The 24,616-nt window shown below is 38.7% G+C and overlaps 3 protein-coding genes across 5 annotated transcripts; all 3 read right to left on the bottom strand.

Moving 5' to 3' along the window:
* Positions 1 to 131: 131 nt before the first annotated feature.
* Positions 132 to 1,866, bottom strand: LOC145225235 (bis(5'-adenosyl)-triphosphatase-like). Its single transcript, XM_080091922.1, has 4 exons — positions 1,748 to 1,866; positions 1,295 to 1,440; positions 974 to 1,072; positions 132 to 799 (listed from the first exon to the last, which is right to left on the bottom strand). Exons 1-4 carry the CDS (start codon positions 1,857 to 1,859, stop codon positions 683 to 685), a joined length of 474 nt encoding a protein of 157 aa, XP_079948048.1. The 5' UTR covers positions 1,860 to 1,866; the 3' UTR covers positions 132 to 682.
* A 21-nt stretch (positions 1,867 to 1,887) lies between these two features.
* LOC145225231 (uncharacterized) lies at positions 1,888 to 4,242 on the bottom strand. The gene has a single exon (XM_080091919.1). It carries the CDS (start codon positions 4,192 to 4,194, stop codon positions 2,116 to 2,118), a length of 2,079 nt encoding a protein of 692 aa, XP_079948045.1. The 5' UTR covers positions 4,195 to 4,242; the 3' UTR covers positions 1,888 to 2,115.
* Positions 4,243 to 4,895: 653 nt separating this feature from the next.
* Positions 4,896 to 24,421, bottom strand: LOC145225230 (uncharacterized). Of its 3 annotated transcripts, none has more exons than XM_080091917.1 (16): positions 24,069 to 24,421; positions 23,929 to 23,977; positions 23,276 to 23,532; positions 23,025 to 23,125; positions 22,648 to 22,744; positions 19,353 to 19,679; positions 19,198 to 19,284; positions 18,981 to 19,121; positions 16,217 to 16,331; positions 15,559 to 15,634; positions 14,452 to 14,541; positions 10,198 to 10,431; positions 8,925 to 9,185; positions 5,993 to 6,114; positions 5,640 to 5,766; positions 4,896 to 5,428 (listed from the first exon to the last, which is right to left on the bottom strand). In XM_080091917.1, the coding sequence occupies exons 1-16, from the start codon at positions 24,073 to 24,075 to the stop codon at positions 5,282 to 5,284; spliced, it is 2,238 nt and encodes a 745-aa protein (XP_079948043.1). In that variant the 5' UTR covers positions 24,076 to 24,421; the 3' UTR covers positions 4,896 to 5,281. The 3 variants fall into 3 exon arrangements, with proteins under 3 accessions (XP_079948043.1, XP_079948044.1, XP_079948042.1); XM_080091918.1 differs by having other exon boundaries at positions 5,640 to 5,733; XM_080091916.1 differs by having other exon boundaries at positions 5,640 to 5,769; positions 24,069 to 24,420.
* Positions 24,422 to 24,616: the final 195 nt, after the last annotated feature.

Raw genomic sequence — 24,616 nt, 5'->3', positions numbered from 1 at the left:
GCTATATAAGGTCTATGACACTGGTTCTCAAACCGGGGGAACTTATGCCTCACTAAGAGAGGAATTTCTAATTTCTAGGAGGACATTTGTGGCAAGGGGAAATTGGGAAGGAAAAGCTGCGAATAAAAAAGTTCTTGTTTGAATGTTTGTTTATTTAAGACTTTAAAAACTGTACCATTAGAAATGTCTACAATACACAAAAGAACCGTTGTTGTAACTGCAGTGATTGCTACCTTTTGTGATTTTCGTTGGGTAGGCTACAAACCAACAAATATTTTGGTTTGTAAGGGAAGGAATATGAAAAAAGACTTTGGGAAACACTGGCAAAAACGTTTTGATTTTCACATAAAGTGTGGCATGCTAAACTATTTTAATGCAGTGTCAGCTAGCGATACCACTTCTTATTGTGTCTTTAAATACATCGAAGTACTCAATGCTACTTTCTGCAATCCAACAATGCGACAAGAATTGGGTAATTATATATTTGACCCATTGTGCCCAAGACCGCACAACCCCGGTCAAGAATATTGATAATTGAAGTCGCCACTCCAGAGCAAAGTCTGGTGTAAGTAGTTTCCAGCAACTGTAGGCAACTTCGCATTTTTGCGCAACTCACACCTATACATGAAATAAGCAGGGCTACATAACAATAGCTCCAACAACCAACTCTGATCCAGTGTGATCAAACAGACGTGCTTTCGATGATTTTCCTTAATTTGGCAGCTTCCTCTTCCATGTCTCTCACCGACCGCAAACCCTTCACAGTTCCATCAGCATCAGGTTTGTCATGCTTCTGAAGCTATTTGATCAAGCACAATACATTGTAAATATGGTAACCAAGGGAGCTCTCTTGCGACACCACGTGTGTGACTTCAACAAGCTTGGGAGGAATAGGAAGGGTTTGCTTGGTTTTAAAGTGGTTGTAAACATACATAACGAAATGTTATGCGATTTAATATCTCTCACAGCTCACCTCAACATAAATGTCGTCGTTCATAAAGAAGTCACCAGCTTTGCGCGGAATCACATGGACATGCACATGACGTATAGTTTGGCCAGCTTCAGGCCCGTCCTGCAAAAATACTGTTTATGTTAAGTATAGAAAGTAAGTCTAATCGTTCACGAACAAACACACAATAGACAACATAGCTGCAATGCACAACGATATCTTTCTTCCCTCGTTTTTCTGTCCTTGGCCAGAACTGCTCTTGGTTTAAATTGTGATAACATTTTAATCATGTTAAAGAGGATTAATCTGCAGAAATTGAGTTTCACTGGAAAACATTCAGCTTACCTGTACTGCAAGAGTCACAGACGTTGCATCATACAATTTTTCCACAGCAGTTGAAACGCGTTGAGCACATTGAAATAAATCAGCAACCTCGTCCGATTTCAAATCCTTAAAACGTTCTGCCAGACGCAAAGGACAAACAAGTACATCTTTGAATCAGTCGTCAAGGGGTAATATATACGCCAAGGTAATAGAATAGTAACAAACACAGTTGACCGATCCAAGGCAACTGAAGTGACCAATCCAAGTGGAATGGAATCATTATGTACGGTATTGCATTTCAATGGCATCCAAAGACACTCCTGCAACTTGTAAGCAAATGAAACAATGTTAAAACGCTACAATGTCTATAGAATATTGGTTCACTAAACAATCTGCAACAACGATAAAATTAACAAACTTTAGGTCACAATTTAATGGTTATTCAAAACAAAACAGGTATGGCGCAAAGGATACGTCCTGGGACGATTGGTTTGATATTGACAACAGCATAGCTTAGAGAAGTACGAAGAAAAGTAGTTGAGACTGGAATCAATTTAGTGCCAAATTGGAGCACATTTGATGTCATTTCTTTTTATTGCAACATTACCTAGCAATTTCTGAAAAGTAATGAATAAATGTATTCAGTTAGGCAATACACAATCAAGTTTCACAATTTGAGCAATTTTATGAAAAAAATAGAATGGACGATAAACTGCATACGAAACAAGTTATAATACTAAATGCAAAAAAGATGAACTGATCATATATACTACAAGCAATTCAAAAAATCTAATTTACTGCAATTGCACACACACAAAAAATCAAAAAGTATTTTCATTACTTTACTTGTAATACACTAAATAGGAAACCATTTTAATAACTCCTGGATTTTGAGTTGGATTTGGATCTTTACCATTAAACAGGCCTTTATAAGTAACAGTGTTTGATGATGAAGATTTCACATCCATTGTGATGTCAATAACCCATGGATTAACTTGTTGACCATCACACCAACCATCGCGACCATACAACCATGTTCCGTGTTCATTTGGTACTACACCTTGAGGTACACGGTGAGCACAACCCAAAGGAGTACCAGCATTTGTGAAGGTTCTAATGTAAGTTTTGTTGTTGATTGAAAAGTGGTGAGAAGTTACACAAAATTCTGCACAGTTGTTGTTGTCAGATCCGTGTCCAGTTATTACAGCATAAATTTGAACTGCCTTGACACCACTTGGAATTTCAAACTGGTACGGTTTGTAATTTTGGTTGTAAGTTTTATCAAATGTGCCACCTTGAAATAGTGGTACAACAGAGTATGCATATGGCCCCACCATATTATTTGACCATTTTTCCAACACCGCAAAAGAATGTGGTTTTTGCACAAATCTTAAATTTAAAGTTGCAACCCAAGCTTTTGCCCACCAGGCTGTCATTTTAAGTTGAAATGTACATTCCTGTGTTTCACCTTGAGACACAGATAGTACAGGCAACAAGGGAGAGATGTCAGTCAGCCAATGACCGACTTTTCTACGAAATGATGTGATCCACCTACCAATTTCAGTCCAACTGGTTGATGATTTATCGCAAGACACATACAGAGTGGGGGTGTGATCCCACGGAGGACAATCCTCATCCATTGTGCCAGGACATCCAAGTTGCATGTCAAGATATAGTGACTGGTACGTGTGAAGATTATTTAGGGTAACTGTAGCATAACCTGTACCACTCTTACCTTGCATTGTTGTGCCGTTAAATACTGGTACCACATAGTCAGTCAGTTCAGATATGTTGCTTTGCAAGTTACTTTTATATTCAAGCCACTGCATTTGCCAGGCAAGAAACTCCAAAGATGGGTAAAGAAACCAACCAGCCTCTGCCAAATTGCCATTGCAGTCAATGGTAAAGTAAAAGTTGGGAGAGCTTGTTGTCTGCAAAGTGGCTGTTACATCAGGACTTCCCATAGACAGAGCAACAACTAGTTGGTGACTATATGGGATGCTAATTACAGGAATGTTTATCATTATATTACATTCATCACCATTGCAGTTGAACTCCTGCACAGGAGACCCAGCTTTAGAATAAACAATAATCCCAGCAGCACCAACAGTTTGAAGGTTGGCCACTTTTGTAGCTATGGAGCATCCTTGTGATTCATTACTAAGTACTGCTACTGTCCCATTTTTAAATGACTTCAGGCTTTCAGTCGAGCAAGAATCTGTCACTGCTGACAAGATTGCACTAGTTGGTTTCCACTGGTGGTTGAACGCCCAGTCATACCTGGCATCGAGACGTTTTGAGGTGACGATTTGGGGACTCCAACCGGCATAATAAAACTGTACTTGATCATAGCCACAGCCATGGCCGTCGCATGCCCATGAGCTTAGTAAAGAAGGAATCCAATTACCTAGGTCATCAACAGAAGATACAACAAAGTAGCACTGCTTACGGAAAGTATCCTGTTGCTCTTTCGAAAGCTTAGACTTCATTAAAGCAGATTTAAACACTGATTCCATCCATGCTATCACAGTATACGCATTATCTTCAAAAGTCATAAAAACATAGCGAGCATTTAATGGAGCAGTCTCAACAAAATCAGTCAAAGAATTGCTATTGGTCCACATGCACTCCAAAAATGCAGACTTGTTGGAAAATGCATGAAATCCAATTGGCACACCTTTTGGGAAATCCTTACTTGGATATGTTACCATGCCATTTCGGAGAGTCCACAGTGAAAATGGTTGGGCTGCAGAACCTGGAGTAAAGCCGTTTGATTTTGGAGGAATACCTGACAAACTATTCTGGTTCTTTGGATAACTATACAAGTCATCAAGAGTTGAACGAGTCCTGTGAAAAGCTGCTGTGGCATTAACAGTTACACACAAACCAAATAAAACAGCAACAAATATGCTAGTTGTCATGGTGCAAACTTTATGTGCACCAATATATTTCTAAAACATTAACAGAAAAAAGATGAATCTTAGTACTACTTCAGTACTTCTTAATTTTATTTGCTAACTGTTGCAAATATATGCAAATTGATACAAGTAATTGTTCTCCCATCATAAAAAGAACTATAGTTCGTATACATTTGCATGAGATTTTTGCAAAAACATTGATAAACGCTTGCAAAATTGACGTTATTTTGCCGCAAGTTGCTCAACTTTAGTTCCCATTTCAAGAGGCAAGGCCAAGGTTCAAAGAAACAAAATATTTTTCTGTGGTAATTTAACGCAACATAAGCAGAGTAAAGACTTAATAATTAGCAGCTAAAACTAATGAAATACCTTCATTTCAAGTTTATTTATTTACATAAAAACACATGACCTCAGAAATCAGGATCGTGTCTGGATGAGCGCAGCGATTATTTTTTTGTGAATTCTGGTTCTGCAGAAACTTTTATTATTGCCTGTGATAAATAAAAACAAGATACGATTCCTATTCCTGGAGCATGGTATTAAACTATTGACCGTCAAGCATTTTATTCTCCGACAAGCCATACCCGTTTTTTCGAACTCCTTGTAATTACCTTAACTACGTTGGCAAGGTTTTAATCATTTTTAGAAAAAAAGAAAGTTCAAAATGTATCATTTGCATAAAAAAGTGACAACATTTTAGCAGGTTTCGTTTAATAGTAACGAAGGGTAGAACAAGCAGTCCACAACAGATAACATGCAAAAACACAGCAAGAAGTAAACGAAGACACGAAAACAGACCACAAGTGTCACACAGATTTGCATCAACACAAATCCAAAAACATTCATACCATCTCGAAGTGAAATGGGCTGTAAACAAGTTTTGTGGTCTATAAACTAGGTCCATTCTGATCACATAAGAAATTTTAGCGAGAGAAAAAGCAAAGAAAGAACGAATATATTTACATTTAACGAAAACAGTCAGACAGTTTTATGTAAGTTGAAAAAACATTTAACACTTGGATCATAATTTCCAGATTTCTATTGGTTTTTAGGCAGCCTAGTCGGTATTGAAGGGAGTTAATATTATTCCTCAAAGAAAGATTCTTCTTAATTTGGTGGCGGTGGTTATCGCGTTGCACTGGGGACAAAGCTTCTTAACAGAGAGAGCTCGGAGCCAGCAACGTTCACAGTGCACATGCCAACACTGGATGGACGCTACAGGGTCAGTGTAGGTATCCTGAAATTAAGTTGAGTCATGAGTTCAAAATGGAAACACTATAACAAAAGTTAAAATAAGATAAAAAAAATACGGTGTTGCCTTTATCCATAAATGGCAGTAAACGTAAATATAAACGCCCGAAAAAAATGCAAACACTGCAAGAATGGCGTTCGCAAAATTCTGTCAGTCTGGCTTGAGACTTTAAGTTGTTTTCCTATGATTTAGTTACCATGCAAATGTTGCAGCGAAGTGACCGCTCGGTGGCGTCTTCGAGCGGAGATACATGGTCATCCGTACTGTCCCGTGATTCAGGGTCGGTTGAGCTGGATGTATTGGCAAACGAGGTTACAGGGAGGCTACTGTCAAAACAGCAAAAAGAGAAGGTTCATTGTGTGACAACGAAACCACCCAACGCAAGCGAAGGCAAGAAGAAGCCACTCTCTTATGGTGTACACTAAGTTCCATGTACTTACGCCAGAAAACATGACAAAAATTTATCGTCATTTGTAAGTGCTGTGTATCAATTTTCAGCGACCCAAACCCACTATTTCTGGACCTCCAAAAGAAAAATTATATGCTTACTCAGACTTAGAGGTCTTGTTCTCTTCTGTGTGATCGGTGTTAGTACGACACGAGTTAAGGTCTTCTTCAGTAAATTGGACGGGCCCAAATGACTGTGTGTCGTCAGCTTCAACGTTGAGAAACTGAAAACGGATTTAAACATAGTTATATTGAAATCAAAGGTATTTTCTAAACTTCGCGGTTTCGAAAGCATTACAAAAAAAACAAACAAGCTATTTGCAAGATTTTCTGTTGCTGTTGAAACAAATGTGATGCACCTAAAGTTTTAAGCGAAGACGTTGTGTTTACGCGAGACACTAGCACATAGTGTAAAAGTAGGTCTTTGATTTTAGATGCAATTTTGTAGAAAAACAGACAATATATTTTAGGATCCAATCCAGAAGACTTATTTTACAAGTTAAAAAATACCAAATCTTTGTGTTACAGAGAGTAATTTAAAACAAGATTTTGCAAATTCATTGATACTTTGGCCGTTGTAAAATCTCAAATAAAATCGTATTCACTGAAAATTAATTTATAAAGCATTTTTGTTCTGCATTGTAAGTTACAACTAAAAAACAAAAATAAAAGGATCTGTAGTTCCAATATTTTTTGGGGTTTAAGGGGTAAAATGGGTAAATCCAATAAAAAGTTACAAAATTCTTTAGAATACCTTACATTGCACCAACCAACAAAGCATGAAACTCTCAGATTATGTACTTTAGTCAGTACAGCTGTTTTAATTTTTTTCGTTATGGGGGCCTGTGGGTGAACCGCTCGGTCGTTTGGGGTCAAACTTCAGGAGGATCAAATTTGGAACAATAACTAACATCTGTCCAAATTTGAATAAATTTAAAGCACTCTTTCTTGACCAAACGCATTTAACAAACCAGAGTTAGACAGAAATGAATATTTGGGGGTTTAAGGGGTGAAAATGGGTGAATCGAAAAAAAAGATACAAAATTCTTTAAATTATCTTATATTGCACCAAACAACAAAGCATATCACTCAGAGATGCTGTACTTTAGTCAGTACAGCCGTTTTTAAAAAAAATACGATTTGGGGGCCTGCGGGTGAACTGCTGGGTCATTCGGGGTCAAACTTCAGGAGGATCAAATTTGGATTAATATGTAACATCTGTATAAATGTTAATAAATTTGGAGCACTCTTTCTTGACCAAACGCGTTTAACAAACCAGCGTTAGACAGAAAAAAGAAAAAAAGGAAAAAAAACGGACAAAAACAATATGTGTCTCCTTCATAGAAGGGGACCCATAAAAACACAAGCTATTTGCAAGATTTTCTGTTGCTGTTGAAACAAATGTGATGCACCTAAAGTTTTAAGCGAAGACGTTGTGTTTACGCGAGACACTAGCGCAGGGGTCACCAAACTACGGCCCGCGGACCGGATCCGGCCCGCGAGGTCATTTCATCCGGCCCGTGACCACATTTTTTGGTTTGCCAAATCGTATTGATAACTTTGCAACATTCAAAAATTAATCTACTCCTTACGAAACTTTTCCTGTCGCGAAATGTAGAATTGATTTTGCCCAGTTTCAAAGGATTACAACGTCCAGGATTGATCCAAAGTCAATTTGTTACGTCACAGACAAGACTACAAGTGTCAATTGTGCGCAAACAATTGCCTTCGTTTTTGCTTGTGACGTAATATACAAGCATTGCTTTCCAAATAAAACTAACTATACAATTAATAGTCGCATCACCGGATTTTAAATGGGTGTAGTAAAAATTAAAAAATTGCCTCGCGGGCTAAGTTTGGAGACGGCGTTAGAGCATGGGGTAAACCAGTGGTCGTCAACCTATGGGTCGCGACCCCAAGTGGGGTCGCCTAAACTTTTTCTGGGGTCGCAATAAGTCGCCGAATTTAATTTATTGCATTTTAAAATTGATAACAGAAAATGAAACTAATATTATGTTCTTTTGCTCTTGTTTTGTAGTACAGATTGCTACCTGTTGCAATTAAATCGTGGTAGTGAAAAAACAGAAAATGCCTCTTTCGCGTAACAATGGGTTTGGACAATGTGTATTATGACTCAACACTATAAGGTTGTCTTATTTAAGGTGACACCAGAACGAGTGAATAGTTATTTCTGCAAGGTACCCAACTATGCCAAATTTTTCTAATCCCGTTTTTAACCACGTGGCTGTGTGAAGCAGGATTTAGTGCAATGAGTGTATTAAAAACGAAACATCGTAATCGATTGGAAGTGGAGCATAACATGCGGTTAAGCTTGTGCAAAGTCAAGCCGCGGCTTCAAAAATTCGTGGACAGTATACAGGCGCAACCATTTCACTAACAGTGCAAACGAAATGTTGAACAATTTGACAAGTTTGTGTTCCAAAAATTGGGTTTATGTCTTTAATGAAACGCCTTAAAACTTTTTTCGTAATACTTTTGTATCGCCATATTTGTTGGTAATTATGTACAGTTTGTGTAATAGTCTTTCCGTTCAGCATTACTTAAAACATTTTTTCTCAGTGTTGAAAAAAATGGGGTCGCATGTAAATTCTGATTTCATTTTCCCTTAAATATGGGTCGCCTATAAAAAAGGTTGAAGACCACTGGGGTAAACTATGCGGCCCGCGCGAATTATCATTAAACTTATCCGGCCCGCGGCGAAAAAAGTTTGGTGACCCCTGCACTAGCGCATAGTGTACAAGTAGGTCTTTGATTTTAGATGCAATTTTGTAGAAAAACAGACAATATATTTTAGGATCCAATCCAGAAGACTTATTTTACAAGTTAAAAAATACCAAATCTTTGTGTTACAGAGAGTAATTTAAAACAAGATTTTTACAAATTCATTGATACTTTGGCCGTTGTAAAATCTCACATAAAATCGTATTCACTGAAAATTAATTTATAAAGCATTTTTGTTCTGCAGTGTAAGTTACCACTTAAAAACCAAAATAACAGCAACTGTAGTGCCAACCTGGTCGTTTCCGGGCGATGATGGTCGTATCAAGTGATACCCCGAGCTGGAGGCGAGTCGTGAAGCGCTTTCCGCCAGCGCCGAGACTCGAACCCGCGACTGTCCGCACCACTCGTACTCGGAACCGAAGCTTTTGTTGCTTCGATCATCATCGTTTGATCCAGGACCACTCGAACTGCCGTAATTGTGACTCGGCACGTCCAAGGTTCCTTCCACATCAACCAGCTCTTCCTCGTCGACTTGACGGGACGCGGCTCTTTGCTTTAAACACAAAAAAGTGGTTTGCTTAATTTACTTGTTGACATGAGATAAAGGAAAACAAACACCATAATTAGTTGTTGAATTTTTTTAAATTTAATAGTCCAAATTATAACTTGACAAAAGTGGTGTTTTTTCGTATAATACTTCGTAGTTTTTTTTGTGTGTGTAAATTTGAATAGGAATGTACTGATTATGTCAGAATGTAGCAGCGCCATTGCGTTTCCAAACTAATAAAAGGCCCATAGTGCTTACAGCCACTATCGTAAAAGAATCGTTTAAGTCACAAAAAAAACAAAACAATAATTTAGCCGCCAGAACAACTACCAAAATGTTTGATATTACATTACAATATGCACACATTTTTTACAAAACTCTATGTCCGAAATCTTTAATTTTTGTGAGCTTAATTTCGAAGTTTTTTATCCTCCTATTATATTGTTTTCTGGTTTCCTTCTAGCATATTGTTGCCTTTAGATTGATTTTGCACTTGTCGCCTAGCGTTTCGTGTCGCTTTGATTGATTTTTATTTAAAACCTTCAGTTTCGGGGTCTCCCTTTAGTTTCACATCTGCCTCTGACGTTGAAATTCCGAAGCGACTAAGCGCAATATATTGAATTGTGAAAGATGAAAGACAAACAAACGTGACCTGACCTTGCCAGTTCGCTTTGTTGTATATTTGTAGATGAATAAAATGCCGTTGACATGTGATTAATATTTCTGTCACTAGTTGGGTAAAAATGGCATTTTTTGTTAGAAAACAGTGTTTTTATGTAATAGTGGTGTTCTTCGTTTTAATTTGCTAATTTTTTTAGACAAATTAATTTCTCTTTCCACCCTCTTTGTTTCAACATACGTTTGTAAAATATGTAAAATAATAAGAAAAAATATTTAGGAAGCAGCGCCACTTTCTTGACGCACTGTATGCCGATGACATTTACTTGACAAAGCCATTGATATATTAGTTTTCAGTTTCATATACAATCTCATATTTCTGCCACCCTACTTTACATACCCGACGTAAACAAGCTTCCACGTGGTCGTTCACGGATGACAGGGAACCACTGATGCGTGACGAGCATACCGGGCAACAAGCATCTTCCAAATGACCGGAGCCATTGCTGGTCGATGCTGCCCAGAGGTGCCCGGTGCTGCCGAAAAAGGACGATGATACGTTGTGTGGTGGAATGCATTGACCCACTCGAGTGTTGAGACGGTCAACTCGGTTGCTTCGTACTTTCTGATATGTCTGTGTCAATGAAAAGGGAGTTTAAAGAAACTTGTATTTCTCCTGGCGTGGTAAAATATGCAACCTGGAGGACGAAACGTTTGTCAAGTATTTTTTGAGAAAATATATTTCAGTTTAAAGTAAACTCTTGAGACCAGAATAATTGCTATGGCACAACCAATTTTGCCTGTTGAAAACTTCTGCACTGTATGTATAAAACAATATCCAATAATTTATTTCGTTTCAGTACTGAATATTTGTATTTGGTGTTAAAACAGCAATGCTCAAAATACAATGCTTTCACGCAGCCCCCAAAACAAAAAAATCGGAAATTGATAATTTATCGTAAGTCAAATCAAAGTTAATTTTTTGTTTATAATTTTCTTTATGCCTAAAAATTATGTTGGAATAAAGCGTGATAAAAACAGGATTATCTGTTTATTTAGTTTTGTAGGTTAACTGGTACAGGGTGAGGTACTAAAAAAAAGTCTTTATGTTAGAATACCCAAACAAAACTGCAAGTTACAAACCCCAAAGGGAATCGCCCTCCCCGAAGATACCCCACTGTTTTCCAAATCATCACTATCTACTATCATCACGAAAAGACATTCCGCCTATTTTCACATGCCGCAAAAACAAACAGTTTCTTATTTCAGGACTGAACCTTTCAACCTGTCTTGAGGCTCCACGTCGACTATAGTGTTACAATAAACCCAGCGGGGGCACGTTCCTAATCCATTCATCTAAATCGAAAACAAGGCAAAGCGAAATATTAAATCCGCCGCGCCGCGTAGCGCAAGCACAGCAAATCGTAAAGCAGAACATTAGATTCACAAATAAGTGCCCGACGCCGTCGTCCGGACATATGAGGCTCGGTGCCGAAGGTGATCAATCATTGCCTATTAGAAATCAGGACCCTTCTGAAAGGCCTGATTCCCTGGGTGCCAAATCGTTTATCGCACAAGTCGTTGGACAGAAATCGAACGGTCGTCACTAATTCGCGATGGAAGCGTTTAAATGCGCGTCGTTGGATTGGAACGCCATAAATCAGCGGAGCTGCGGCTGTCAGAACGAGCCTACGACATACGGAACAATAACGACCTTTCGACTTGCGACGTGCAGTGGTCGATGGCTAATTAGATTTTACCTGAGAGCAAGACCCGGTAATGTCGCAGGGCAATTATAGCCTTGTCGCCGACGTAAATTCGAGTGTGTGGGCCGATTTGGGGGTAAAATGGATTTTTTGCATTGAAAAACGAACTGAGTTAAAGGTGTTGAGCGTCGTAAGCCCTTCGATTACAGAACAATCTATATCATGCTGACCCTGAATATTAAAGGGAAAAAAGTGGCTTACTCTGGAATAACACACACAATTCCCGTGGTTTGCTATAGCACTTTAATATGAAAAACTAAATTTTATTACCTACTTCAGTTACAATACCGAAACTTCCTATTCCAAAGCAAAGTGTCATGACGCATTTTATCATAGGAATTTATGTTGCCCAATACTACTGTATAAGCTCTCAATTGTTTTCGTATTTACCCCATTTTTTCGTATTTTAAAGAAAAATTTACCCTCTTGTTTCTATCAATCCCGCAAAGTTTGTTATTCCTATTCATTACAAAAAGGCCGAAATTCTTTATTGGGTGTACGTTTTCCCTATGTTGAGGACCTCTGCTCTATATGTATGTGGGGAAAAACAAGCGTTCACTATATACTCTTGAATTTTGTCACAACCCTCAGTGGAGGCCGCCGGAGTCATAAGCAAAACAAATCATAAAAGGAAATAGGGAGAATCTTTTTCAAGAAATTTTTAAGGTCAGTGAACATTTGACCCCACAAGGGTATAGTTGTTCCACATTTAGCACTGACAGCATTGTAGCTCATCGGTATTAGGTAAAGTTCAAACCAATAGGTAAACAGTTCAACGTCATGGTTTTCCCACAAGACATTAAACCGTACCACTGCCGGTAAAAATACCTGATGATCAAACAACGAAACAGATCTGGCCGACGGAGCGCAAAGGACTCATTGATTGGCCGGGAAATACAACCTGAAGATTGAGTCTTCGAAGCGAGCGTTACAAATGGTGTCGTAAATCGTTGGGACGCGTTATTGCGCGGCAAATGGGAGATTATCAAACGCGCCGAACGTCCTAGCACAAGTGCCAAGCCAAATAGCGAATCACCAGTACTGCGTCGGCAACACGAAGAGTGAGGTTTAAAGAGCCATTAATAAACCTGGGTCCTCGGTGCGGCTTGGGCCTCCGTAACTCGTCGCGACAATTAATAACGCGCCACGTGACGTCACAAGCAGTCCTGACGCGCGACCGGGCGCGGTTGCCATGGTGACGACGGCTGTTTGGTGTGTGCGTTATAGGCGTGTTGGACAGGTGCAGAAATCGCTCCATGCCGTGTTGTAAATCAAGCCTTTAGGATTGGACTTGGTCATTTGACCTTTGAGTGAACTCACGTTGAGGCGTTTACAGTGAACTAGATTCGAGTTTTGATAGCGTTTTCATTTCAGTCAAAAAGACTGGCCTAGAAAGTATTGTCAAGACCAGTTTTGATTGCATCAGATTTTTTCCGATCGTTATTTTATGATATATATAACTTAAATTAAGGATAAAAGCAAAAACATGTGTTGTGTTTCATTTATCGCCCTCAAACAAGACTAAAAACATCCCATTTACAAATCATGTAATGTCAAGTCCGACGAATAAAAGGGGACTTGAGCAGTGAATTCATCATAAAACCCTGCACAATCAGTTGCGCTGACTTTCCTATTATCCAATATTTCCCGCCAGTGCGCCGAACCGGCTATCAATAATTACAGTAGCAGAGGGTAATATGATTTACGATCGGTTTTGATTAAGCTTATTCTGCCCATCCCGCCAGTACCGCACGGCATTCCCACATTGGGAGGTGTTGTTTGCCAACATCGATAAGACACAAGACATCATAGAGAGAAGACCGACCTGTGACGGACGAGAGCGTGTTGCTCGATAACACCACGGCGACATTTTGTTTTGTGGCTTGGGCTTGTCATTGCCCACAGCCGGCCTCCACACTCTATTACTCATTCGGGTGTGTGAGATTGGTTAAAGCGACCTCTTATCAGTTGTGGGATTTTGCAACACGACATCGCGATTTCGGACATAGTTACGGCGTGACGGAATGAGAACAGACTGGCTTAATTAAACATGTTGTCAAAACGTTTTGAAAACTTGATAATAATTTACTGCCACCAGCGAGATGTTTGCGCAGAGACTACTAGTATACGATTCTATTTGAAAAAACTAACTCATATCCGAGTTTTTACTTTTTTGATCATTTTAAGTACATTGAAAGCCTTGGCTGTGAGATCAACACGTCGATAACGTAATTTCTGCATCATGTTTTCCAAATGCATAAACTCTCATTAGCTCAAGCATAGCCGTGTAACCAAAAGCATGTTTAAGCAGCTATTTAAATCCAGCTACCCAACAATGAATAACACCTGGAATACAGTATTACTTTCAACGACTAAATTTGTTTGGCAAAACGGGCGAATATTGGGTTTCGGCCCAACCCAAATTTAGCCGATTTGGTAATGTCAAGTATTTCGAAAAAGTGGCGTTTAGAGCTCGCCAATTACGAAACAATCGTGTGCACCACTAATTTAATAATTCGGTACCGCTATAGCACAATACACACTGTTAAACTTCATTATGGGTGCGTTCCTGGCAGGTACCAAGATCGAGAATCTAACGCCATGGAAAATTAAGAATTTTGCGCAAAATACAACAAGGGGTTCTAAAACCTGTTGGTGGCTTAACGGGTGTGTCGACAAGAAAAACCGTTACGAACCACTGCACTTGTGTATTAATCGCTGTAACAAACTGTGCTGCCGTTTGGTAATGTGTATTTTTGCTTGTTGAGCATTATGAGGCCCATTTATGACTGAGCCTTACATTAGTTTTAGTCACTTAGGTGTAGTCACTTAATTGACACTGCAACAGTAAAACTTGAACTGTCAAAACACATATTATGAGCAAATACCTTTCGTCGATTATTCCTGTTGGTCTTGGGTGAGAGGTCACGATCAGACAAGCGCTTGTTGCTGGAGGTGGCACTCGTGGCCGAGGTTGACTGGGAAAAAAGAGGCAGTAAAGTCTTAAGTGCGATAACATACCGTTGGCTGCTAAATAAAGTCTCCTATCCCTAAGCCCTTGACTTCCAGACCGCAGTAGACGGCCTCAGGTTGCCCACGGCGTGAAGCGACAACCCGGTAATGGGAGTTTAATTGACGAGATCCGTTTAATCTTCACTGATGTTATCTACAGTTATGAGTAACTTTAGGGTAATTAGCAAGCAGGATCGGTGTTTGTTTATGCGGCAGCTTGTATCGTAATGGCTTATTGGGCGCGAACACACTGCGCTGGTTGTGTGCTTCAGTTTCTGGTTTGCGTTGAGATGTGAATCGCAGGGATTGCGCACTTTTTAATTGTCCGCGGTTCCGAAAACCCAATAACAGTTGGAAAGATCAAACGAATTCTTGATCGATTAACTGTCTTGAGTTTAGGCTCGTTTACAGTTCTAATTTGAAAACAAACTTAACATTCAAGGTTTAGGTTTGCAAAACACATTGTGTGTAGAATGACAAATGCTTGGCTTAATATCGAATAGACCTGAATAAGGCAGTAAAGGTTCCCCGACCGTTTGAAAAAGTTTTTGTTTCCAACAAACTTCTCAAAAAGTCAATGAAAATATAAAATCAAAAAACAGAATTGAAAGAAGTTTTGTATGTCGGGTGGTGCACGCCGGATTTGGACGAAAATCATTTTTTAGGAAAAACGCATGATCACTAACATACAGAAAATTGGCCGCAAGCCATAAGTCAGTTATCCTCATTAATAATTGTGCCCAATCACATAGACTGACCTAAATGAACCCAAAAATAGAAACATTTTGAAAGAAATTATACATCTATTATCAGAACACAAAGGGTCGTATGCCTAAAGGAGTCAAGTCGGCATCTGCTATACACAATACATACATTGCTTACGTTTCAAAAATCGCAGTGGTGTTTTTTGCACTAAAAATCGAACTCTATATTACACAAAAATAATCCCAAAAATTGACTTGCAAATGAAAACATACACTTACTCCAGGACACCTGAAAGTCGCTGACCTCCTCTCAGCCGAACTTCTTCGATAATTCGTAATTTTCTTTCTTGTTTCACTGGGAGAACAGAAAGGCAAAGATTAGGAGATGTTTACGTCATTGAGGGATGTTTACGTCACCTCATTTCAAGGTCAACGAAATTGAAATCGTGACATTGCAATCAGGACTGTGTCGCGATAATGTCATGTAGTCGATCAAATGGCAACAAACTAAAAACCATTATTAGGCGCTCCAGGCTGCTCGGAAAACAACAATGTCAATCAAACTGACGTCAATTGTACGTCATTCATTGTTGGTGTGTGACGACATGCTATTCCCGGATATAAACTAATCTCTTGTTTAGGCTGATGGTCAAAAATGCATGATGTCTCTTAGGAGAAACGGTTTTACCTGATTTAGTGCAGACATTTATGATAAACAAGATAAGCATTGGATTAAATACGAAATTATAGCAGTTAGGTCGATAGATTTGTAACATTAGATTACTACATGGAAAACGAAAAACTTATCTCAAAACACTATAGTTTATAATTCTATTTTCACACAGTAGCAAAATACTGTTTTTAACAAATCTGCACCATCATTATGAAACATACATAAACAAGCGTGTGATCACATTTTTTTCAGGACTTGAAGTACCTTGGTATTCTTTCAAGGCTTTCAAGTTCCTGTCGCATATGCGGAATCACCTCGGATGGACGAACTGTTATTCCACATACAGGACACGTCTCCACCATTGGACTGCTACGTTTGCCTGCATAAGTTTAAAACACAAATTTCTAATCCAAGTCCTTTGCGACTATTAAATAATGCAAAGTCAAAATGGCGACACAGAAATTGGAGATGAAATGTACATTCGACTTATTTGCAAAAAAAGCCTGTTTTTGAAAACAAATCAACCAATTTTCCGAACGAACAGCCATTTTCCAAACGTCAAAAACGAACCGAAAAGTCCAAATTTTTAGCATTGAAGAACGTCAAGTGACAAAACAGCAATAATTTGTGTTAAAATTGTAAAACACGCAAGCATTTGCATAACTGTGGTAACACGTGCGTTTTCATTGGGCATTTTAGAGAATAATGCGATATTTACACAACAAAATGCTGATAACACATTCATACCGCAACAACCCTTTACCCTGATGGTAATTATCCAGTCATAACAGATAATTCGGGATATTAAGGCAAGAAAACCGCAGCGATGTTAAACGCTTTCAAGTCGCTGCGCGCTAATTCACCAAACCCAATAAACTTTGGACCCAAAACCTGAAATCAGACTGCAATCAATTGTGAAGCGAGCAGCTAAATGGCCTCTTCGACGCTAATGTCACTATCTTGTGATCTGTCATTTGTATGCACTCAAGATGGCAATGTGATCTGAGTCTTTGGCATAAACAACTGGGTTGCGGCAACACGGTACCAATCCCAGCCAGCCCTATCGCATTGTTTTGCAAACAATGACAAGCAGAAGCTGCAGAGGCTGCAAATCCACTAATGATGGAATTATGTATAAATTTTTTAAGCCAGTTTTTTCAGTGGGTTTTGAGACCGTCAACATTTTTATCGTTTTATGAGTTTGGTCGCCGCATAAAATTACCACAGAGATTTTAACGATCCTGCATAAGCAAAATCTGCTAAATATTTTTTTCTAACTTTGTGTGTTAGTGAAAAAATTAATCTGTTAAAACGTACAAAAATATTTTGCCTTCGCAACTTGCTTAAAAAAGGAAGAAAATAAAGAATGAACTTTCAAAATATTTGGTTTTGCGAAAAAGTCAATTGTTTCATGAGCAAATTTCCAAAAACAGATTTTTAAAATCCTCCACAAGCAAAACTTTAACTTTTCTTATTTTAAGTATTAGTGAAATTTAAAATGGTCTGACACATGAAAAAAACGTTTCCTTTGCATTTACACCTTAAACGCAAAATACAAATAGGGGACATTAAGCTTTGTACCAGTTTCAACACGGACATACAAAGCGTGTTCTCGAAGGCTCACAAATTTACCAGTATGTGCATATTAAAAGTTTAACGGGGTTTAAATCATAGTAACCTTTTAACACGGTCAATAAACTCAGCGGATTCAAAAACTAGCTATATGGAAATTGTCAAAATGTCATATGAGTTGATCCCTGGAAGATCACTGTGCTAAGGTGTGTTACGAGATGGATTTAGGTTTTTTGGCAGAGTGCCGTATCAGGTTGATGGTAGTTGAGATAACAACAGTACCAAGGCAGTCAGTGACCCGGAATTTTGTCAACAACTTTGTGTCATTCTCAGGTGAAAGCATGGGAAATTTTCGCAAACCGCAATTTATGAGTCATCCGAAAAATTTCGAAGCTGTTTCGTTTTGTAAACACGTGACTTTTCATTTAATTATTCGAAATCACTATTGCCCAAAGGATATCTGTCACTATGCGTAAACGAAGAGCAACTATTTTTTCTTAAACTTATCTGCAATAAACTAAAGTTAAAGACTTGCCGGCAAAAAACAAAGACGAAAAAAGGCTGCTGGAATGTTTTAGCCAATTTAAATTTTTACATTCTTTTACTTGTCAATTTACCAAATGTAACGATACGGGCCTTGCCATTCAGCACTAAAAGCCTTGGGAGTTAAGTATGTGTTTAATGTTTCAAAGTTAAAAATAGAGTAGAACAGTTTGAGCCTGCTTTTGTTTGTACGTTTTAACCATAACTGAAAATATCGTCTCGTTCTTGGCACGCAACCGCTCATACTACATAACACCCGTTTACGTTGAAAATATTCCCCAACGTCAACAATACTACAGAGTATACTAGATTTATTATACGAGCGTCAATCACGGATCGTGCCAGTTTGATGAAAATAACCGCCGGTCGATTTTCATAAAGGCACGCGCAATGTCCTTAAATCGTTGCAACAACAAACGAGCCGCGCGGGGTGTCAACCGCCCCCTATGGATTTGACAGTTGTTTCAGTGTGCACTGCACTTGCTGGTTATGTAAACAATGACCATATGCCACCGGCCTGTGTTTGATAAAATTTTGCATTTTATTATCTGGTGTTTTTCTGCAAAACTTTTATTTCATTTTAGGATTATGCTATCTTGTGTATGAACAAGTGAACTTTGATTGTTTGGGATTTATCCAAAGAGGTATACCATTGTTGAGCTGGGCACTTTTAACTGCGCGTTTGGAATGATTTAGTTGAAAGATTTTGCCAATCTTATCTGTATTTGAATGTTAATTACTGATGGGTTACATATAAGTTTTACGGATAATCCACTTTGGACAAAAAAGATATAACTCATTTAAAAGATTTTTGGAAAGATCTTTTCTCGAACACAATTTGAGATAACTAATTAATACACAAGCAAATTGAAACATAATATTGTAAACACTTTGTTATTACAGCTGAACTTACGTCTTCGGGTCCTTTGCAATTCGTCCAATAAGACAGGCGAGGCGCTCAAACATATCCCATTGGTCGACGGAAATGGCGAATCAACATCGACGATGGTATCACGTGACTCCTGACATCCAGGAGAGCAGGACTGAGAAATGTCTGTTACAAAAATAATAATTTGATCACAGACACTGTTTTAACAAAACAGCTCTGAAAAAGAAAACTCAAATTTTACCTCGCATTGCAGGTTGTGACTTTGTAGTAAAATTTCCCTCAGCATTTGTACCTTCGCTTTGCGGGGAGAATTCGTTACCTCCCTTATCTTAAACACAAATCAGTTAAGCACTATCATCGCCAACAGAAAACACTTTCGACAACGTAAATTCCTACCAGCTAGTGATGTACACCGCCGCGTTGGACTTGTGCTCGGTCGCTTTGTCATATAGGGGTCTGACACCATTCTCTCAGGCGACGAGAACATTGACGCTCCGTAGAGATTCTTGGCGGTAAAGTGAGGTTCGTTCCCCCGCAACGGGAAACCAGATCCTTGGCCTGGGTTTGACGAACGAACTTGGGTTGCCGCCGCGAATTCGGCGCAGTAGTTTCGAAAAAGTTCTGCTGAATTTCCTGCGGGTTGGTGAGATTCGAATGCTCCTTCTCCACCACGGAAACGTCGCATCAACTGTTGCCAAGCTGTTATTGACGATGCATTTAGACCTGTAAAAAAAACAGTAATTACATTATTCAATTGAAATTTGATTTTGCTTATCCAGTCGTTTTGTCGACGTTCAATTTATAACGCATGTTTTTTTTTAAATAATGGTGCTTAGGAAAATGACAACAAAAAAACAAACATAGTTTCAACTGATTTCTTACACTTATAAAAGAAAGACATGTACTAAACCGTGTCATTTAAGTGTATGTACTATTTGTTTCAAGAGGTAGGTTTTTGACCACAAAATTTTAGGTAAAAAAATATTCCAACGAAAACCAAAAATGCAGAAAGGTTATCTTCAGTCGGGAAGTCGGAAGACGCCAGACCTTATAAGGAAAACCAGAAGGACCTGATTCATACTTCAAGCATCCGATGAGAGAAAGATTAAAACAAGGCAAAGACAATGAACGCTTTGTAATGTTAACAGTTGGGAAGGGACATGAGGCGACGAAGAGGCCTCACACCAAACCAGATAGGATCGAAACGAGAAGCTGTGTTAATAGACTGCGGAGAGTCAAGCTTAGAGGAGAACGGACTCGTTTGAGCAAGTGGCGAATTTTCGAGATTACCATGCCGGTAATCGGAGTCGCAGCGGCCAGATAAGGATCGAGATAAGCGAGATCCTGTCGCGGGAAAACAGTGCGTATTCTCCGGATTAGCAGCGAACATGCGAGCCCGATGTTCATTTCGGCGGCGCGGGGGCCATTAGCGTAAGACGAGATAAGAAAAACTCCGCTCACAACGTTTTGTGGTTGGTTGCTTGTTGGCATTTTACCTTTTGGACGTCAGACCCTGTCGAAAATTCGAAGAAACAAATTATCATTTTTGTGGTTTGGGACTAATTTCTGAACGCAAAGATTTTGGTTGTAATTCTTAGGACGCAAATGGATGCGGAATTTATGGTTTCGATCCTTTGACTTTAAATTAATTATCAATTTAAATGTAACTTATAAAGAAGCCGTTTATGCGAAAAATATACATTTCATATTTAATCATTGACTGATTACGTTACTTTGAAACGATTTTTAATTTTCAGATACTTTTTTGTAAGAAGAGTTTTCCGTGTGAAGTAAAGTCGCAGAATAAGCAACTTGGCCGCCGAGAAAACAAAACAGGAAATTCTCCGAAAAAAACAAATGCCGAACAGATTTCGATTTTATAGTGTACTCGACCAATCGGGTTGATCAGAATAACAAACAAGTATGGACATTTCCAAATACACCGAAACCACAATATCTTAAAACGCTGTTAGTGGACTATTTATTAAAAGTTTAGGGCATTCCAAGTCTAGGCTAGGTATCTCAATTCTCTTCCAGCCGCCTTTGTGTAAACATACATTTCATGTTATATTTAGGACGGACTATATGTTTATTCAATCGCTTCACAAGAAATTCTGATTGAAACAGATAATTTCTTAGAAATTGGCCATGCGGGTGCAGTTGGGATTGTTTTGTTTGTTATGCGAGCAAAAGCACATGTTTTTCGGTTCGAACCGAAACAAAAATGTTTTTACCGTTTATCTATTGAAAGTAGAAATTTGTTTCTATTTAAAATTATAAAAATTGTGATACTCTATTAAATTTTAGGATAAACGCCATAAACAAAGTAACTGAACAAGAAGTGTGTACATTTTTTTAGCAATATGATCTTTGCTATTTCGTTCAAAATATATTTGTTTCTCTTCTGGACGAGGAAATTGTGACTGATGTTTGATACAAATAAACTGCCATAAAGCTCGTGTTTAGTGAATGCATTCAATTCAAAGACCTTTCAACAATCGCTCTTATGATTATTATCAGTGCAAGATGATTTATATTAACGGGTAAAATCCATCGTACAATAATCACATAAATCGATTTATAGGAATATTTCATAATAAGCGCAATCACAGCGATGAACTTATTATTCCAAATCATCGTTTGATTTTTTTCCAATAAAAATGCGCATCACCACCGCCATTGACGCGCTTTCCAGCAGGCACAGTTACTTGGCAACCGGCCATAGAAATGATAAATAAGTCGATGACCTTCGGTATGTGACAGTCTCCGGTGTGAGTGTTACGATCAGATACTTAATCACGTACAGGTCGTAAAGCGACGTAAACAACACACCTCTAGCTATAGCCGCTGCGATGCTATCAGCACAATGAGACCGCTGCAAATCCACGCGAATATACGAGCCAATTTTTGTGGACGCTCCTCCACTGCCTTATCGCCCAGGAGGTTAGAACTTGATCCAGAGTTTAGCCTTATTAGGTGCCTGACTATATTTTTGCGTACAAATCATAAGCTCGATCAAAATGTTAGGTAATGAAACAGTAGGTAGTTCAAAACTGTTTCTAGAAAATCTTTTTTGTGTACCAACGAAACCCTCTCATGGACCTACAAAGCCTCACTGGTCACTGCCCCCACGAATCCACGGAATCGAAATAGGGGAAAACTGCTTTGGAGCAAGATAAAGTAACAGAAGAGAAAACATTAGGGGCTTGCCGATTTAGGTGTTCCGAAATAGTTGCCTGGTCGACGGGTAGAAAGGTAGAAAACTAGTTCGATCGGAATGTTTTAAGTAGAGTTTTTACAGCGCCATAGAAAAAGAAAAAAAAGGCTAGGAAAATTGTTTGCACGGCCGAATTTTTTTAAACAAATTAGGGAACAGTAACGAATCAGTCCATACAAACCTATTACCACACAGAAATGGCATTTTGTTTTCATTATAACATATTACCTCACTAATCGCGCAATACCCCTTTTTTGCAATAATTTTCCAGCACATTGCTGAATGCATATTACTTCACCATTCAATGACGTAAAACAAACGTCTGCTTGTTAAATTAAAATCAAAAATGACCGGAAGCCAAAAAATAAAAGGAGAGCAGTAAATGGAAATATTGGCATCGACTGCAAATGATAACAAATGTAACAGCTTGCTTACAAAATTTTGGGGGATGCCAACCCCAAACCTTAAACTCACCTTGCGCGTATGGGACAAAGTTGTTGGGGGTAAATGCGGATGAGGGGGCGTTGGATGCCCGAGGAGGAGAATTGTCAGTCAACGAAACGACGTCGAACTTTAAAAAAGAAACATAACAAATATCAAAGCGTTTTTACCGACAAATCAAAAAACACAGATAGCGGGTTTTTAGCTCAATGATTCCAAATGAGAACTTCTCTATTTGAAAAAGAAACTAATAAATGCGTATGGACAAAATATACAATCTTCACATAGAAACGATTTTGTTTCTTCGAAGGATTTGACGGTATACGCCCCAAGTTTTATTGCTTTAAAACAAATGTCGGTACGTTTTAAGCTACAGTAATATTTTAGTGACAATTGTACTCGGCACCAACCTGTTGACGTTGTTTCTTTGCTGGTGGAGAGATATTGTCACGCGAAAGATTATGTTTGGTTTCGGATTGGATTGCAAGCTTATGGGCCTTGCTTTGAAAATCTAAAACGTGAGAACAGTTTCGTATGTTCAAACAAAAAATATTTTTTGTCAATAAGCCATAAGCTTATAGCTGGCTTAGAAAATATTGTAGTATTTATTCACTAGAAAAAAGTAGAACAAACGAAATCAAACAAAAAGCTTTAATCTCACTTCGTAACAACTGGGACGACAGTTTCTGTCCTACACATCCGGAAGCAGCAAGTGCGTAAAGCGCAGCGGCTGAAGACGGTTGCGGGATCGAGTTTGTTGGGATCTGATAGCCGGAATTTGATTGCTCGATTCCCGGCGCAATTGGATAAAAGTGCGCGATAAAAGGGTGAGGCGCAGGGGGAGGAACGGATGCGGAGATGGAAGGCGGGGAAATTGAAAGTCCTTGTATTCCTTGCTGTGTAGGGTTGTTGCAATATCTTCAAAAAACGTAAATAAAACCGTAATACACGCCGCCATTTTGTGTTGAGTTTTGTAGGATGCAGTAATATAAAGGTGCTTGCAAGTGAATAATACGTATACCATAACAAACAAATTTTTAATTAGCCTTAACGTTGTACAACTAAAGGAACGTTGTAAAATACGTTTTGCTTCAGCCGGAAATAACTTATACCATCAAAGAAAGGGGATCTCATTTTGATTGTACTTGTACCTAAGGTTGGACCTTCAAATAAAGGTTGTACCTTTAAATCGCCGATATTGGCAAAGGTCTACTAGGCATTTTACATCGGCAATTTAACAAATACAAAATGCTTTAAAATGGGCGGAAAATTGCAGGTAATGACACACGTGAACGGTTAGCAACATGGACTTACCTCACGTCCGCTTGATATCGTCCAATCGAGGGTGAAAACTTATCTGCACCTGTGGACAAATATACGAAGTTAAAAACAACATCACTAAAATTAAAACTCCGTTTATGGAGCTAGCAATTCTTTAGTCCATATTTCTTTACCTGACATTTTCCTTTTCTACGTAAAAAAGCAAGTTTATGCGGAAATTTTCACACAGTTTTGATACAATGCGTCCGCGACAATCGGTAACAAGATTTAAATGGCTCCAATCGCGGCAAAAAAATCCGAGAGCGTTTTCGGTCGCGGAGATTTGCCTTTTTTGCTCTGTGTATTGCGTTGATGACGTCATCGACGGCGCTCTCGGAGGATATGCTTGCCGAGCAAACATGCTACAGCCTGTCGCACAATGTGTTGTTTCTAAATCGCAACTTCTGTTTTAAGCGCTGAATCCAGTGGCATGACTAATGATTAGCCAGAATCAGACTTAAGTTCCAGTAAATGACACAGAGCATACATCACTTTTGATACCAAGTTAAAAACGGTTAATAAATTAACGAACTTGTATTTGACTTGTATGTGTGTTTTATGCAGGTATGGTTCCTCAAGTATTTTTACCATTCAATGAAAAACTCATTTCTGATTTTTATCATACTGCATTGCAACAACAGGTTGCAAAATGTATAGGTGCATTTTCCATAATTTGGTGCCT

The sequence above is a fragment of the Phallusia mammillata genome, chromosome 4, assembly GCF_965637545.1.
Source record: "Phallusia mammillata chromosome 4, kaPhaMamm4.hap1.1, whole genome shotgun sequence".
Taxonomy (NCBI): domain Eukaryota; kingdom Metazoa; phylum Chordata; class Ascidiacea; order Phlebobranchia; family Ascidiidae; genus Phallusia; species Phallusia mammillata.
The sequence above is the reverse complement of the archived record's forward strand: the minus strand, read 5'-3'. Positions and strand labels throughout refer to the sequence as shown.